This window comes from Clytia hemisphaerica, unplaced genomic scaffold (assembly GCF_902728285.1).
Source record: "Clytia hemisphaerica strain Z4C2 unplaced genomic scaffold, Clytia hemisphaerica genome assembly, whole genome shotgun sequence".
Classification (NCBI taxonomy): Eukaryota; Metazoa; Cnidaria; class Hydrozoa; order Leptothecata; family Clytiidae; genus Clytia; species Clytia hemisphaerica.
Window position 1 is genome coordinate 474348 of NW_027104129.1, and position 19361 is coordinate 493708.

A 19361-nucleotide genomic window follows, 5' to 3' on the forward strand; every position below is an offset into this window, starting at 1 on the left:
TTACCTGAGAAAATACCTAAAATTCCACACGGTTGCATGTTGTTGAAAGAAAAAAGAAGCTCCACGTCATATTGACGTTTATATCCCGCGTTATAAAGAAAGCGTGCATGTGTAGTAGCGACAACAACAGAAAATATTTGTTTATTAACGTATTATCGATTGATTCTTTTAGCGAGAAAATAAGGAAATGATTTATTAACACCCCAGACCGTGATTCAGACAATTAGATGTAGGTGGATGGACTTCCTCCCGTTGCTAGAAAACATAAATAATGTTTTTATGACCTTGGGATCTTCCCAACAACACTTTTACCACAGATATCTAGGTAGGAAAATAACACCTCCCATGAAAAGGTTTTCTTATTAAACTTCCTAGATACTGTATTTAGTAAGTCAGTTGAAAAAATAATATCTTTGAAATTTGAAAAATTATACTGTCAACAATTCTGAGTGCTGACTGAATTTTGATTTAGTACCGCCCTACTTTCGAGACTCGGACCCTTCGTGACTAAAAAGGAGGGAAATTTGAAAAATTTGACTAAATTCAATGTTTGAATGGACAAAATATTTAATTTTTTCCATCTTTTAGACCCTTACTGGGACGAGATTTAGTTTTCTAATTTTCTAACCCTTATAGGGACTGCTACATTCCGAAAAGGCCCCCGTAAGGTTTGTATTTACTCGTAATTTTTACTTACGAAGGTAAACCCCGAGGATTTAAGCTCAAAAAGTTCTTGTGTCTTTCTCCGTTATGATAGTGTGGTTTCACAAATAGAGAAAACATTTCAGGGACATTTCTCTTACCATTTACGATTTTTCAACCAATTTTTCCAGTTGGTAGACGGTTCTATCAGGAATACAAAACTGAGATATTTTTAAAGCTCCAACACCATTTAGAAGGGTTTCACATGCATGGATAATGGTATCTAATTTCCTGATTTTTTTAATGAGTCAGTCAGTCTATTCTGTCTGAAAATTTGCCAAATATAGACGTAAAGATTAATCATCCAACTTGTTTTATTATGTGTGACTTTCTTGTTCCCAAAACTTTCGGTTGAATTTCAAACAAAAAGGTCAAGGTATGATGTGAAGTAAAAAAGTGGGATAAATTCGTTGTCAATAATTCAAACCGACAAATCTGGCAAAGTTTAAAGAACAACAGAAAGTATCACTGCCAAAAAGAACTTCAATTCAATTCAATAATTTAGCATGTAATTCACTGGTCATTTTAAAAGATAATAGGCTTTCACTTTGTATTCAAATTTGTAGATTGATGATGACGATCGCAGATGATTTATTGGTGTATCCGACCCGAAAGCTGTGAAAATTCATTGGGACAGAGTTAGACTTTGTTGTAGGAGGAACTATAAGTATAATTAAAGGGACATAACAGTACTTGCGAAATTTGTAAACAAACTGTATGCAGCGGCTACAAAATCAAAACAAATGTCACATGTCAAAATAAAAAAATCTAACCAAATATGGCTAATTTTGATTGTTCAATTGTTTTACAAGTTTGTTTTGGACACGTGATTTTAATTGTTCTCTTTAATGACACGTGGTTCGCGCAATGTTTACATTTTACTACTGTACTGTCCCTTTAAAAAATAATGATGCAATAAGAAAAATACCCAAAACCAAAAAAACACGATCATGAGACTGGAAATAAAGGTTAATTGATCACCGATTGAATAATTCTCTTCCCAATTACATTAGCATTTTTTCCTAAGCACACTGCGATAATCATAAAAGGCTCAGTCTAGTTAAGGATGGCGGTGTATGAGAGTTTTGAAGGCGGCAAAATACCGAAAGACTAAATAGAAGTTACCGATTGAAAAAGGAAAAAGAGATTTCCAAAACAGCAAAAAAGAACAGCACTTTCAAAACCAAGCACTCAAGGGCGATCCCTAGATGTTTTGGTTGACCATATACGCTAGGTCAAAGCTCAAAATCCTTTACCCCTGTTTTATGCACTCAATGTTTTTTTATCCCATGACCTATTGCTAGCAAAAAAAGCATTCCAATTTATATTTATGAACGTGTTTAAAAGCAAACTTTGCAGGGGGGTTTATAAGATTATAAAGACTTATTTAGCGGGTACTTTAGTCTCAGCAACTGACTTTCATATGAAAACTGGACTTCTGGCACGGTTTCAAACTAAGCTTTTTAACAAACTTTGGCTGAAAGTCAACTATTTTCTTAATATACTGTTAAGTCATTCCAAGCATTGATTTGTATGGCTTTTACTTTTTAAAGCGTGGGTCAAGAATCTTTTTTTGAAAATAAGTCACAAAAAAGGTGTGGTGCCAAAAATCATTTTAAACATAATAAGCACTGCGGGCTGTTTTATCTCTCCTGAACTAAGTATATCTGCGTTAATGAATCAAGAGAGATACCGCAGAAGGCTTAACAAATTTTCTGGCTATCCAGCAACTTTTACAAACTTAGTCAGCCATTATTCTCAACGGTTTTAAATAAAGAACCGATGTGGAAAAAGATCAACACTTGCCTGTTGATATTTATCAAAATAAAATGGTTTAGGACCCCGGGGTGAGGGACCTTGACGTGTCCAAAATTACCAAAAGTCAACCCTGTCAGATTAACATTTTGAAAATCAGTTAATTTGGGACCCTATGTCAGACATCTTCAGAGCCTAAAAAAGGGACCCTGACCAGCGGCACGTCCCCGTACCCAATTTTGGCAAAGTGCCTACCCCGGGTTTAGAACCAATGATTTTTCAACACATACCAAGACTTGAAAAGGATGAGGACTTAACGATACTAATAAGTGAAAGCGGCGATTTCAACCTACACAAGTAGCTTCCAAAATTCATCAGTAGATATGACAAGTTTATCCAGTGGGCCTTTACATGCTCTATAGGCTTTATAATCTTTTTAATCTTTTTTTCAAATGGTTCACGAATTTGCAGAATTTTGTAAATACAAGAGAGGCCTGAGGCACATAGTAAACAACATTTCCTCCCTGTGGATAAAGTACAAGATAATCTTCTATCATGCAGTTGCTTAAAAAATCGATTACCACAATGAAAATGTTTGTTTACGAAATAGATTTGGATTAACTTAATACCATGAAGGGAGTCTGTAATCTTCAGAATGTTGAAAATATTACTTAAGAGCTAGGTCATAGAAGGGCTTTTTGTCACCTCGCCGAAAATATTGGACCACTCAAACTTTAAATGAACAAAATTTTCGGTAAGGAATTTTAAAAATGTCTCAAGCCAATATAGATCAACGCAATGGTCGACCCCGGGGGGGGGGGGCACTCAAGGTAAGTAACCTACCAGACGTTCGGCCCTTAAGGGTAGGTTTTTCATAGTTCAGCTAGTGCACTGTAAGGGTTGGAAATTACAAAACTGCACTGCACTGTAAGGGTAGGAAATTGTGATAAAAGGCCAATTTTTTGGTAAAATTGGCACAAAATTGGTCAATTTTGGAGGAAAAATTCCACATTTTCTTGGAAAATTGCAAAAATTTTCGCCCTTGCGGGCCAGAAATTTTGAAAAAGTGCACTGTAAGGGTATGATTTTTCATGGAAATTCACTGCACTGTAAGGGTCCGATTTTAGAAGCCAAATTTTGGGCCGAACGTATGGTCGTTTTCAGATCGAGTGCCCCCCCCCGGGGGTCGACCATAAACCAAACTTCGGGGAAAATACTGAAAATAGATAGAATTATTCACATGAGAAAAATACATAATAAGCAGATATTCAATGGGTAAAAGTTGGTTATTGAGATTTATTAACCCGAGGTGATGTAATATTCAACGAGGCGAAGCCGAGTTGAATATACATCACCGAGGGTTAATAAATCCAATAACCAACGAAAACCTATTGAATATATGTTTTATTATATACCTAGAGGCAAAAACAAAAAATTAGTTATGTCAATAGTCAAACGTTTCACTTAAAACACTCCCATAATCGAACGTTCGAATGTTTTTCTTTTTTAATGATTTTCTTAATTACTTTGAGTCCTAAAATTTGTTCATGAAATTGACAATAGATTTATTTGAATGAATTTCTTTGATAACAAAAAGAGCGACAAAAAAACTCAAACTTTGAAAGCAAAATTTGAAAAAAAAATTCTACCGTGATATAATAGCCATGGTATATCAGGAATTATTCAATGGCTGTTTTTGCCTACAGGTATATAATAATAATAATAATAATAATATGCCTAGCCTCGGTGTCGAGTAAAATACTAACAAGTTTATATACATATGTCTACTACAAAAGGGTAAATACTATGAAAACTATCTTATTTTTTGTTTTCTTCGTTCATAGCTCTGAATACCGCAAACCCTACTTATTCCGGGTCACTAAGAACTTAAACTTCTCTTCTTAAGAATGAATGTTAGTGGGGCGAGACTGGTATATTGCAGTATTACACATTCTACAGCTGATTTACTGTAAGTGAAGTATTGACTGAGTTTTGTTGATTACAACCAAGCAGCTGTTGGGTCAATCATAGTATAAGAAAGCCGCGGCTTTCTTATACTATGGGTCAATGATGTAAAAAAAGAAGACATTGCAATGGTGCCTATCACCAATAGAAATAGACTCTCTGTAACTCAATCCCATATAACATAACATATCTTTGTCTCAACTCTCTCCTCGAACTCTCTGACAAGAAAGAACTACAAGGTACCTAGATATATACCTACTACAAGGTAGGACAAATCTTTCTACTCTCTATAAGGTTCCAAAGCATAAAAAAGATGGGACTAAACGGCCGACTTAATCCGTTGTTAATGGGTAGACGACGCTGGTCGTGCGTGATAATAAGTGGTTTCATTTCCAGACTCAAAGCTGCCTTATTGGCCAAAATTTAGTCGGCCTTCATTTTAGTCGGCCTTAAAAATTAGTCGGCCCTAATTTTAGTCACCTCGTCAAAACTTAGTCACTAAAGGCCGACTAATAATTAAGATCGACTAAAAATTTGGGCCATTTCTAAATTTACAAACAGATGGAAAATAGGAGAAGGCTTAAAATACTGGAAACTAAGGAAAGCTTAATTATCAACTTTTAATTTGGCCCAAATTTTTAGTCGGCCTTAAAATTTAGTCACTTAGAGCCGACTAAGTTTTGGCCGATAAGGTATCTCCTTATTCCATCCATTGCTTTAAACCCTAAGGTCCAAATTCAAAGTACACCATCTTAACAATATTTTTTGCGGAATTAAGGCATACTTAAAAATGGCCGATAACTGAAGGATTTCCATAGAAAAATGTGAAAGGTATAAAAAAAGTTTGCACTGCTCCAAACCAATATTAGTCACCATTTTAGCCGTACATCCTGATCTTGTCTTTTTATAGGGCTTGTTTACTTTACTTTGAAATACAAAAGGGTCCAAATGAAGGACAACACTTAAACTTAAAATTTTAGGTATTTCCGATGTATCTAACTTTGAGCGTACCAAACCTATATATGGTGTAAGGAATGTCTAAATATACAGCAGTTAAAACCGATATAGTATTTTCTTATGAAGACCTAAGTAGGATAGCGCAAGAAACAGGAACACGTCATGCTTGCTTTGCCTGAATATGGATTCGGTAATCACGATCATTTGAACAAACACTTCGATATTATTCTGCGGAGGAGTGCATAATACTGTTTTTCAAGGCTGGGGTATATTGAAATGATCCTCCTCCACAGTGGTAAAAATCGAAATTGATGTTTACGAGAATGGCATGTTTAGTTAAGGATTAACTGATAATTGTTCGAATTGTTTCCGTTAATTAAGACGCGTTAATAAGGATTACTGTAAGAAAGGGAAGCAGCTCATTGATATATCATCGCTCCAGAAGAAAACAGACACTCTTTGAAACTTGGTGTGATACCTATGACGTATTTCAATCTAGTTCCATTCCCCTGACATTTAAAATGGAGATCTGGTAACGAATTAGGGTTACTTTAATACGGCTGAAAGTCCCTCCTTTCATTATTCACCTTTCTTTAGTGATCAATGCTTATGTAAGGGACGAAATACCTTAAAGAAAAATAGGAAGTAGACCACCTGTAGTGGTTTGTGAGTGGGTAGTATTCAACTATAAAAAGGATAGTCAGAATCAAGGATGGTTTAGTCAACAGTGTAATCACATAAACCTTCAAGTCTTGTCAAAAGCAAAAAGTCAGGAGGACTAGCAATAAGGACGACCATGAAGCTGAGAGGTAACATTTTATTAAAATCTTTTTAATAAAAATCTTTTTAATTTTATTAATTATCATGATTTTGTCAGTTCATGTAAAGATTTGTGATATTTTGTTGGTCCTAACGGCCCTTTTAAAGCCGTCTCTTATACAGCAGGTCCGAATATAGCGCTAACATTATTAAAAAATTGAGTGAAACATCGATCCGCTTAAAACTCACCTCACGGTAGTGGAATTATTTAGTAATACTTATACATCAGCGGCTATAACATGAAAGCGGAGCATCCGCGATGTGCGTAAAGAGGCGGATCAAGTGTCGGTGGCGACATCCTAGGGAAAGGAGCAGGCCCTCCCCTACCTTGGTAGACAGCTAAAGAAAATAGAGCCTACTTTCGGATATATGTAATTTTCTAAATATAATAGAAGTGTATAGGGGCCGTCCACATAGTACGTACGCACTAAAATGTCGAAAATCGAGTACCCCCTCCCCTCTGTACGCAAGCGTACGCAAATTGCTATACCCCCTGGTAAGTACGTACTTTTTCAATCACCCCCCCCCCCTCGGTTGAAGAAAATTTCGAATTCAAATCGCTTGGTTCGGACCTTTATTTCATACATGAAACTCAATGTTTATTAAGAAACTTTTTCTTTTCCTCGATGCGTATAACAAGAAGCGTAAAAGTCGAAAGAAAAACAAGCAAAAAAGGGCCATGAAAAGTTTTTCTTTGCGTACGTACGTTTTCCTTTGACCTCTCCCCTCCCCCTGTACGCAAGCATACGCTTTTGAGAAGACCCCTCCTCCCGGGGGGGGGGCACTCAAGGTAAATGACCTACCAGACGTTCGGCCCTTAAGGGTAGGTTTTTCATAGTTCAGCTAGTGCACTGTAAGGGTAGGAAATTACAAAACTGCACTGAACTGCACTGTAAGGGTAGGAAATTGTGATAAAAGGCCAATTTTTTGGTAAAATTGGCACAAAATTGGTCAATTTTGGAGGAAAAATTCCACATTCTCTTGGAAAATTGCAAAAATTTTCGCCCTTACGGGCGAGAAATTTTGAAAAAGTGCACTGTAAGGGTATGATTTTTCATGGAAATTCACTGCACTGTAAGGGTCCGATTTTAGAAGTCAAATTTTGGGTCGAACGTATGGTCGTTTTCAGATCGAGTGCCCCCCCGGGCCCCTCCTCCCCCCTTAGTGCGTACGTACTATGTGGACGGCCCCAAAGGAGTGGCACAAAAGCGAGACATTGGACTGGAAGTCTTTCTTGCATTTTTCAATAATTTTTCAAAGTACCTCGCCTAAAAAGTTGCCATTTTTTTTTTAGATTTCATCATCTTATCCTTACTGGTAACAACCTGGTTGGGAATTTGTAACACAATGACTGTGCAATCAATCAACGAGCTACAAGCTCTTCTAAACGTCTACAAAGAAGAACTAATCGAAACGGAGACCGCCAAACTACAACAAAAAAACAAACAAACACTTCCCGTGATCAAATCTGAAGACAGTCAAATTTGCGGCCGAAAAATCCGTGAAATTTATCAAAAATGTAAAAATGAGACTTCAGAAAAGGCAGTAGACTGTGACAAAAGATACAGCGAAAATTACCCAGTTTGCTTTTTCGGGAATTCTATCATACCGGGAAAATCGAGCGGTGGCAAAAGTTGTTCAAAAACCTGTTTACGATACATGAATAATTGCCTAACACAATCTAACAAATTGGAAATCTATTTATGTATGGGTGGTAGGGATACTTGTATGAGACAATGCGGTGCAAGTCAAAAACAAGGAAGTGTAGTGGAGGACAGGAGACGGGAAGTGGAAAAGACACCAACCCTTAGTAAGAGAGTCTCATGTAAACTTGAATGTAACAATAATTATAAGACATGTAAAACTTGGGGTGATATTGGTAAAGTGTGCGACGCAGCCCATATGGTATGTAATAATAATTGCCAAAAAACTTTCCAATAATTTGTATTCATTTTGTTTATTTATTTCGCGCGTAACAATTAGGTTTATCTTATTTATTATTGTATTTATTATTAAGAAATAGTTTAAGAAATATTATAAATTTGTAAAATAAAATCTGAAATGAATAATTGAAATTGTAAAATATTTTGATAACATTTTACGTTCACCCCAACTTATTTACATATAAAGAGAAATTTAAGGAACCATGAAACTCCATGAAATCAAGAGTCACTCTTTTATTGTTTTCCCATGTGAAATCCGTAAATTATATGGCTTACCATTGTTTATTAGAGTCTACAACACTTTTAACGTCTCATGCGTTTAGGATCAAAATGACATAATATTTTTACTTGTGATTCACTTTCATAAAAAACTGGAAAATTTGATAGTTGAGTGCGCTTACTTAGGTTTAACTCAAAACTTTGAAACACTGACGATTACATTGGGACTGTAGGCGGTCACAAACGTTGAATTTGTATGATGCAACAGCATTCGACTTTGCACAATGTCGAAAAGTCCATGTGCATTTCTTAAAGCATCTATTCGATCCTCCAGCACTGCTGACCATCCTTTTCTTTTGTAGAAATACATTATCCGAATTCAATTTTGCCAGCGAATTGTATTTCCTTTCTAGGGAATCTAAAACATCAATCGGGGAATCTTCTTTCTCGTCTCTTTCTTTCAGGGAATCGCAATCAGCCTCGCATGCATCCTTTCCAACAACACAAGTGAAAGATTCAACGCTCTCAGCTTTCAAATAACAATTATGAAATGCGGTTCCACAAGACAGCTTACATTTGATTGGGTCTGTAATTTGACCATGATCTTTGGGAATGAAGCAGGCTGGGAAACATTTGATGAACACGTCAGCCCCTTGAGTTTGTACTTCCGTCTTACTATCCAGTAATGCTGTCATGTAATTATTGCGGCATTTCTTGATGCACCCGTCTGCTGTGAGCTCTTTTTGAGTTGAATTTGGATCGGAATCATCATTTTGTTTCAACTTGATTGTTTTTTTCACTAAGGACAATAAATCTTCGATTTCAGAGACTGAGGTTATATGTTTGCATGGTGCTTGGCGAACCAACAGCAACAAACTTATCGATGTAACGAACAACGCTAAAAAAAATTAAACATGTATTCTACAAATAAATCTCATTCCTGTATCTAGTACATAAACTATACGGAAGATTTCTCTTCTTAACGAGGGTCGAGTGATAGTCATTGTTTTGACGCACACACAAACGTAGACTAGACGACGTAGTTTGCCCCTATTCAAGGTTATCGAATTTATTTGCCAATCAAAACTAGGACCCGAACAACGCAACTGAAATAATAAAAGGCCCTTGTTTTCGTGATAACGAGATAGGGACCTTTTTTTCTTACGTGATTTGGAAATTCTTTCTTCGTGATTGCATGATCAGAGGTCAAAGCGTGACCGTGATTTGAAAATTTTTTGAGCCGTGATGCGTGATTTGGACTTCAAAGGGATCAGACTTACCGCTGGGGGGAGGGCTCATATAAATGAACTGAAAAATGGTTATACTGAACTCGCCATAACACCAAGGCTTATAAAATTAACAACGTTAACAAATTCGCATAAAAATTACCTTGTATTTTCATCTTGCAATAAAATGTATCAAAATATCTCCTCCAAAATATTTCGAAACGTGGAACCGCGTTAAGAGACTCTCGCAAAACAAACTGACGAAATGATCAACTTCATCCGTTATTAATGATTTGGCGGTTGACAAAAAAAAGAAATTTAGAGAACAGTATTTTGATCCACGTTGTTTGTCTTGGTGAGTGGAAAAGGGCACTTTTGCCTCCTTGAATCCGTCTTTAGTAAGACAACAAACAATTTCAGAAAAGGAGCGTAAAATACAATTTTCAATAGACGGTAACACCTAAAATGAGCTGTTCCATTTGATATCCATACATGGAGGTGATGAGGTTTCTCAAGTCTGAATGATTTTTTGAAAATGTATTTACAGATATTTCAGAAAAAATGGTCCAGAAAATCCGTCAATCGCCTGTACAGAAATTAATCGGGATTAGCCTTATGTACTAAATAGATAAACTCGGACTTTGCGGTAGAAGTGTCTTGATATATTTCAACGGAAACAAAAACCACTTATTTCATTCTTTAGAAAGAGAATGGTCGTAACCGAATCGGATGGAGGTTCTGTTTACAAAAACTTAGACCAAAATGATAACAAAAATACGTTTTCCCAATACGTATATTTCTCGAACCATAAGATGGTTAAATTGGAACTTTTTAGTTCGTAGCCCTTTTAGAAGATGATTTAGTACACCAATAACTCAGGGAAGGTTGAAAGATATCGATTTACTCTCGGGTACCTAATAGCCGGGGGTTGGAATAAATATGTCCTGGGTGGAAAATTAATTAGCGGGGACGGCTATTAGGTACCCGAGAGTACCATCAACGCTGACGACAGCATGTTCGAAAAAAAACTTATTTAAAATTAGAATCAATAAAATAGAATTACCCCATAATGTCGAGATAATGGTTTATGGATGGTCCGATTCACGACATGTGCCGACCTAAAGGGTAGGTTTTTTGAGACCCTTGAAAAGCACTTCATGGGTATACTTCTGATGGAGTGTAATGGGTGACCTTTGGGGCGGATGCACTTAAAGGGTGTGTTTTGAGGACTACTACTACTACACTTTTGACTCTTACGCATTTCGCATTTGGCATTTTCATTTGTTTTGAGGCCGAGTCAACGTTCATTTGCGGGTGACTTAAACGGCGAACTATCCGCTTAAAACCTTTCTGACCCAGTTTAATATTTCCAACATTTTTAACACGATTCAATTGATTTCTTAAGCTTCATGTGTTAAAAAATTTAAGGCATAACGAATTTTTTTGGATCTTTCTCCAGAGTGAAACAAGAACATTGTATGCTGATCACTGAATAGTTTTCATGGCACATTAGTTAATTGTTATAATATTTAAATGGTAACAATCTTACATTCTAAAAAATATAAATAAAAAATAATTAAACTCTTTTTCTCCTATATAATATGAGCATAAAATTAAAAAAAAGTAAAAATATTTAGGGATAAAATTAAGTGGAGCAGCATAAACTCATGGAAACTGAATAAAATCTCATAGATGAAAATCTTTTGACTGACTTCTGTAATCTTCATCGAGAAACTGAAGAAAAATGATCTCAAAATTGATTCGGGGCAATGGATTGTAAAAAGGAATGGACAAAAAGAAAAACCAAATATAAAAACACCGAAATAATATGTACAAGGGGGGGGGGGGGGGGTTCACAACATGTTCTTGTCAAAGTCTTCACTTAAGCTTTCACCATGATTCTGATATCGTTCTATATCGACATTCAACCAAACCAGTTCAGGGACAAACATCAAGATGATAAAGTTCGAAGGTTTATTAAATTTTACCATTTAATTTGATCGATTGCTTTAGTTTTATGAAGGATCTGGAAACAAATCTTCAATATCTGGAATTCTTTGGGAGACTGATGATGAGCTTTAAACCTTCTCTTTTGTTGTTTCTTTATTTATCAATCACACAGGTCGTTTGTTTCCGACAGAGAGCTCTGCTTACATTACAAAGGAAAATATGAGAACCTTTTTGAGCTGAATTAAAGCACATGTCAAACTTGCCTTCACATACACTGTTACAGTTAGTACCTGATCTTTTAGAGTTGCTTGAAATAGCGTTTGACCAGGGACAATTATTGGAGCAAATATCGCGGCCATTCATACAGATGAACATCTCAACTTTATCTGAATTGACCAGACAGTTATCGAAATTCCACATACAGGAGCCTGAACAATGCATCAAGTCTGAGCTACCAGTGGTTAGTGTTTCACCAAAATAACAATGCGAATATTTATCAACGTAGGTTTCAGCACAATGTTGCTCCTCGTTCTTCGTGTTGGCCTTCTCGTTGCATTCATTAAATGCTATACGGCTTGCAGTCCCACAAGCCTTTGCGTGTGATGCCGCCATGATCTTTAATCCAACTTTGGAAGCTTCGACTTGTTGTTCATGTAGTTGCGAGTTGCCGTTTGTTGATTTTGGTATCACGGGTTCTGGATTACTGACGGCACGATGTTGTATGTTGCCACTTATGTCTTTATAGGCTTTGATCAAGGTTTCCAATTCTGTCAGCTCTTTATTGGACACTGACATGGTGCTGGACCATCCAGGTACCATAGTTAAACATGCCAATACTGAAATGACCAAAGAAGTATTCATAGTTATTCAAAGTTGATTGAAAATTTTGTCAAGTTGACTGATCTGTGACTGTTGGTTCGATGTTTTGAAATATGCTTTCCCCCAAGAATCTTTATATAGAAATTCTTGGTCCATAATTGAGAGGGATGACATCATGTTATAAAAATTTATGAATGAAATTTTACAAAGAATGTGAAGATCAAAAAAGGGAGTAAAAAAGAAGACTTTTAACAAAGTGAAACGACAGAGGAAATATTTTATGCTGATCCTTTAGAAAATATTTTGGGAAGTGTTGCATAATTTATCAATCGGGAGGATTTTTGAGGTCGTTGAATTTCGCTCCCCTTCTTTTGAAGGGGGCAGACCTTAAAAAGGATAATATACATGATAGGGGTTTGCGTCTATTATACGTCATAATATCCCAGGAAAGCACATTTCATTTTCTATAACATACTTTCAATGAAAAGTGACAATACAATGTTTTCAGCCCGCAATTTTCCGGAATTATTATCACTGATATTAGACATTTATATCACTATGCCAGTCACCTGGGATTTTTCCCAGATAATTTCCGATTTGTATACAGTGAACTATCCCAGAACACATTATCGAAGTAGTGAATATAGTCTGTACAGTGTGAATGGAGAAATGAATAACAGTATAAAAATTCTAATTTGACAGGATAAGCTTTCAATCCTTTGTATATGATATCCCTTTTTGGAATTGTACTTATTTCTATAGGATAAAAATGGGCTAATGGGAAAAATTTTCTTGGAGCCGTTTATCACAAATTTTACATTGGTAGAGTCTAAATTTAGAATAAATAGAGTAAGAAACATCCTGAAAAACTCACCACAAATCCAACTCATCTTTTCTGCTTTCGGTTGATTTGACTTATCTTTGTTAATGATTTTTTTTATCTAATACCAAAAAATATGGATAATTAGTAAGACGAAATCAGAGGCTAAGTTAACATTTCAACTTTCAAAAATCGTTCACCAAACACAGACGTTATGAGACACGTTTCTTTTAAACTTTCAAATCGTCATTTTAAACGTTTATAATCTTGTCAATATGGCGAACGATGACCACATAAAATTAATCCATTTTATTGAAGTCAGTAAAGTATACAATAACATTAAAATCTCTCCACTCACTCACTCAGCCTACAATAAAATCAACATGAGTGTTGATTCGGTCACTCATCAAAGCTTGAAAAATGAACAGATTCGTATCTCGCCATCCATCAATGATCCAAAAGGACTAAATTGAGGAACGAAAACTTCTTTTAGACCTGGATGGACTGCTGAGTTTTACTCCCCATGTTCTCTAAACTCTATGCCCAAAAGTTCAATTTACATATTCTAGATTTAACAAGTTCCAGTTCTCTGTCAAATTCTTTCAAACTTGCCATTAGCCCTTGCCAAAGATGATTCGACATGTGATAGAAATAAGATTGAGATTGTGATTTTTTTAGATTTAGCCAGATATCTAAAAAACCGAATCGACAGTTAAGGATCGATTGCCAATAAACAATATATTACATACATTAAGCTGTTTTGAAGAAAATTTTTCTTGGAGGATTGAAAACTAATACCAACAGTGAGAACAAGTAATTATTTGATGAAAAGCTGTGACTTGCCGTAGGAAATCTTTCGGAATGTATACCATCAAGTTTAATGAATTAAACATCATCGTGGGCGAAGATTTATCAAATAATTAAACCTATTATGGATAAACTGTCGAAACTTTAACCCCATGACGTCAATATTTCAAGAGTAACTAGGAAGTTGTTATCACCACTGGCAACTGTCTCTAGGATACAGTAAACCATATTGGCTTTTATCCATGAATATAGGAAACGGTTTTTTCTTCATAGGAAATGTTTCGGGTATCAACATTTTAAATTCTAAAATGAGCGAAATGGTTTCAGGATATTAAGCTCCGTCATATTTTTACTCCTTTTCCAAAAAAGCAAAATTTCGCGAAATTTCGCTTAATCCCACTTATGTTCAAACTTAAAACTCCAAATTTCCCATCTCCCGCAGTGGAACTATTCCTAAAACGGACCACAATCTCCTGATGTCCGATAGGATATAAATATAATCCGATAAAACCAGTCTAAAAAGTATGTACTCAATAATATTATCACTATATCACATCAGCTGGGAAAATATTGAGACTTACTCAGAATACAGTTTCAGACGTTATTTGGAATGAATTTTGAATAACTAAAGGGACCATACCTAAATTGGAAATATAGAAAAATTGTCCTTCGAAACCCGGAGACAATGAGCGTCTACTGTAGTATTGATTTATTTGAAAAACAATCAAGAAAGATTAACAAATATTTTCACGAGCCCCCTCCAACATCTAAGTCTACTAGGATGACAAAAGATAAATCATGTTTAGCATGTGTGGGCATGGATTACTGACGTCATACACAGGAAGAATATTTGATTCTGATATCCTTTGAAAATATTGTGAAGGCAATCGAACCTCCACCATCCCTCAAAATCAAACCCTTAAAACATATTTTAACTCTCTGTCACATGTAAGACTTGAACTTAAAAATTATTCGTAAATCTTAGTATATCTTTCAAAATGGTAGGCCCATGGAAATTTACTCACAAAACTCAAAAAATAATGTAATTTTTAATTTAATTCCATGGCCATTTGAGAATTATCTCCGGGAAATTGGATATCCCTGTGAAACACAGGTTTTTGAGGAAATGGTTTTTATTTTTCTTTGCTTAAGAAAAATATTCGAAGTAAGACGAGGCTTAACTCGACAGATTGTGATCAAACCGTTTCAAAATAATATATATAGAAAATTATATTTCAAACATAAATAGTTTCCCATGATGAAATATTTGAACGAAATATCGATGAAAATAGGTGGGGCAAAATTTCGAGCTAAACAGAACGAAATATCAATTACTATATCGTAGTTCGCGACAACAGTCGTAAAGTTTAAAAACCACACATGACCTAAAAATTCACCCTCTTGGAGAAGGGTATAATTATCGCATCGCTTCAAACCACAAAATAATCAAAATGATAGATCTTTTTGCAAAACTTTGCAAGACATTGGTCTCTATCGAAAATCGAAATAGAAATCTATCAGCCTAAACTCTAGCCCTTTGCACCAAATCATTCTACAATATTCCAGGTTGATGGTATCCAGAAACAATCTTTTTGACAGAGTTCAAGCGTTATTATATATACTGACACCGTGAATATAATCCATAACCTGTACTGTGAGACGCAAACATAACATTCACGTCATTAAACATTCACAACACCTCACGCAAACATGTCATACAAAACAGTCTTCAGGCACATAAGACTATCAAACTTGCTAATTGGATGGACGTAAAAAAAACATCACCTTTTTGATTAAGCTTACGTGATTATAAAAAAGGTTAGATAGCAATGTAAAAAAAAAGGTCTTGATGACGATATGACACTAAATATTTCAAACGATAAGAGCTCATCATTCGGATTAGATTTCAAAAGGAAGGAAAGATTTAAAATTCGTATTTTTCTTGTTCGGTGTGTGTTGACGGCTTTTCTTTCCCTAAGAGCGACCAACAAAATAAAGTTTTATTTGGTCCGGACTTTGTACGTAGAAGCATTTGTTGATAGGTAAATAAATATAATTCAATGTTCGCAAACCACAAGAGTTCATATTGACGCACCGGTTGTTTCGTTCCTTTAATTATCACGACGCAATAGTACGACAGTATTACTTGACGATTGTAATATATGTACTGGACACTATAAATCGCTATAAATTATCCCCTACTGCACTAAATCATCTACATCTTTTACAAAAATTATATACCATATTACTTCGAACAAACGCTCCCTTCTTTTAAACGTCCCCTCCTAAAAACCCGCGCCGGCGTTTATTCAAAGTAATACGGTATTCAGATTAAGCATTTTAAAGAAGAGATCTATCTAATGTATCTAAGTTATTGTTACTACCTCTACCCGAAAAATACCAATGAAAACGAATTGTTCCAAACCATCACAGCTAAACCAGCGACAACAACATGATATGAGTTGAGTTGACGATACTGTAAATCACACTACTAACATAAGAAGAAAAGCAATCTAGAAGAGGGATGTTGAATCAACCATGTTTAATTACCGGTTCACATTCGTTACCAGTTTCCCGTAAACAGGCAGCTATCCATCTATTAAAAATGACGTCATTGTTTATATTTACATTTGTCATAACTGCCGCGGTAGGCGAAAACTCTCTAGAAAAGACGCGTGTTTTTGCAAGAATGATTCTTATCATAAGAACAATAACGTTCGAAAACGTCAAAATGCAAGCAGAATTTTAAGGAGTAAAAGCAAGCACATCAAGAGGCAAAGTAGTAAAAAACTGGGTATATAGTCTATTATACCTCAATCTTTCTCCAAACTAAGAACAGGATAAGAACAAGAGCAGCTGAGTCTGAGTCTTACAAAAATAGTGTAACAATCTCAACTATACATCTGGAACAGGGTTCATAATCCCTCGTGAGGGAATTTAAGTACAAACTATGTTATAAATAATCGAAAACGAAATTTTCTAACAACGTTTTAACCACTCATAGGCAACATGACTAACTAGGCACCCTTTTCTCACAGCCCAGGTGAAACTTTTGCTCACAGTAGTGATAAAATTTTCTTTCGAAATCCCAATGGGGATGTGACGTATATTGTTCCAAGCTTAAAATGCCCAGTGAGGATGGTTTTGAAATGCAATTTCTTCCATTGAATTTCGGATGGGGGATAAATCTTCCCAGTTGGGTTGAAATTTCAGGGTATTTTTTCCAACGGGGACGGGAATTTTGGCGGAATTTTCCAGTGGGGACTAGGGTAACAAGCGGGTCTGTGACACAGGGGTGTAACTACTGCATCCTACTGACAGACTGCTGAGATCTGTAAGCTAGTGAATCAACGACGTATCCACATTTATTCTAATGAATTGTAAATTTAGGAAAAATCCTATGGAACGAGAAAAAGATAACTCGAAAAAACATCTTATTTTGGTACACTGCTTACATAAGGTTGATCCTTAAAGAGTAATCAAAGATTCCTTTCAGACTAATCAATAATCATTTCTTGTACGGAAATTTTAAATACTCAAAAAAAAAACGTTCCTCTATGGTGAAGTGTATAAATAATTTGTAGTAAAGCGATAAAAAGCGATCGTATCGGAGACGTATCCGAATTCAAGTCAAAGAGAAAGAAAAATCAAATTCAATATTAACGTCATGGAATCGACGAATAATTGACCATATCATACTACAAAGCCCAAAAAGATAGCAAAGAATTACGATGACCAAATAAAATTTATACAAAACCGTCAAAGCAAGATCAAAGTTGTATCATACTAGTATTTGCCTTTAGGGGCATCGTTGATCTGAATTTTATCAGAAAAACTATCAGAAAGAACTATCTATTTTGACTTCAAATTTGAGAATTCAGCTATTTTGATAGCAAACAGAATTATCCGAGAGAAACTGTCTATCTTTAGAAACTAAAACATCACAAAACATAGCGCATCCGTAGAGATAGATTTGCTAACCTAGAGACTAAAAAGTAACAAACCCTTGAAGTATCACCACGAAATGATGTAAGAGAAATAGCATGCCAAATAAATGCAAAACTGATTCGGTTCGCCGTAACTCAAAAACAGCACAATGATAAATTAGGGGTCAACCACATATTAAACAAACAAATAAACGTCAATGATTGAAATTCACTACTTTGGAAATAGATACGGAAATCTTCACATGGTATAAAAGGCTTCTTTTAAGAGCTTCCTAAAGTCAACTTATTTATGTTTTGTCGCGGTTTTGATTTTAGTATTTGAAGCATCGAGATCTCGTTTTTCATCTCCGCTAATTCATTTCGCAAAATTTAAGACATCGTCGACACATCTTGACATCCTGCTGTCATCATTAAAAGATTGAAATGTCTTTAAAATAGATTTTGCATACAATTTCTGGTATTACGAAAGCATCGAATTCAAATTTTGTGACAATAAGCGCTCAAATTCACCAACCATCAATGAAAGTCATAATGAATGAAGTTTTTACTAGAAAGAAAATTTTAACTGTGGAGAGATACTTGTACGCTAGACATGTAATTTACCCTGGCATAGCATCATATCAATCCCTTGGTGACTTTATAACGGCCCTGGGTATGACCTTGATATGTCATATTTTGAATTTCAATGACTTTGAAAGTAAAAAATAACCCAAGTCAAAACATCACAGTAACTATTGAAATATATTACAGTAACCAGTGGTCAAAACTAGACAAAACATAATTTTCTCACATCAAAAATTTACGTTCGTGTGGTCAATGAAATATAAACACGGTATACCCTGTTCTCTTTAAAGTAAAGGCATCGTTTTGTAAGATCACCTCAAAGAGCAACGCCCAAATCCATAAGAGTAAATTCACATTTCATTAACTGATACTTCTATCGAAAGTCAAACTAGTCTAACATGTAATTCATCATGTGCGTATCAAACTTCGACAAACCTCAAGAAATATCGCTCATCATCCCAAAGTTTGAATAAGAAAAAAATGAAACTGTATAATCACTGTGTAGTCATGATTACAACTGATCAGCAATTTCAAATTCAATTTGTCTGTAATTATGGCACCATTTTTAATTACCCTTAACGCCCTTAGAGAAAATAAACATTGATTAAAAATAATGATTACATATACTATAACAGTGCCGTAGGAAGTATTTCCATATTGGGGGAGGCTGAAGTTTAGTGACACCGAGAGGGTCAACCATGGTTTGGCCCGAGGGGAGAAATTTTGAAAATTTGGGCTCTAGATTGCTTGAAAATGCACTCAATTGTGACAATTATAAGAAATCAAAAAAGAAGAACTTTGCATTTTGCAAAAAAACATTTTTGAAAAAATTATTGCCCCCCCCCCCCAGTTGCTACGGCACTGCTAT

The 19361-nt window shown here is 35.4% G+C and overlaps 2 protein-coding genes and 1 long non-coding RNA gene across 3 annotated transcripts in view; 1 reads left to right on the plus strand and 2 right to left on the minus strand.

Annotated features, from left to right (window-relative positions):
• LOC136813642 (uncharacterized) overlaps positions 1-19361 on the plus strand; it is a 319208-nt gene that overhangs the window by 150492 nt on the left and 149355 nt on the right. The window lies entirely within an intron of this gene.
• On the minus strand, positions 7844-9880 carry LOC136813603 (uncharacterized). Its single transcript, XM_067070101.1, has 2 exons — positions 9750-9880; positions 7844-9258 (listed from the first exon to the last, which is right to left on the minus strand). The coding sequence occupies exons 1-2, from the start codon at positions 9760-9762 to the stop codon at positions 8549-8551; spliced, it is 723 nt and encodes a 240-aa protein (XP_066926202.1). The 5' UTR covers positions 9763-9880; the 3' UTR covers positions 7844-8548.
• LOC136813632 (uncharacterized) lies at positions 11080-13318 on the minus strand. Its single transcript, XM_067070138.1, has 2 exons — positions 13230-13318; positions 11080-12372 (listed from the first exon to the last, which is right to left on the minus strand). The coding sequence occupies exons 1-2, from the start codon at positions 13243-13245 to the stop codon at positions 11690-11692; spliced, it is 699 nt and encodes a 232-aa protein (XP_066926239.1). The 5' UTR covers positions 13246-13318; the 3' UTR covers positions 11080-11689.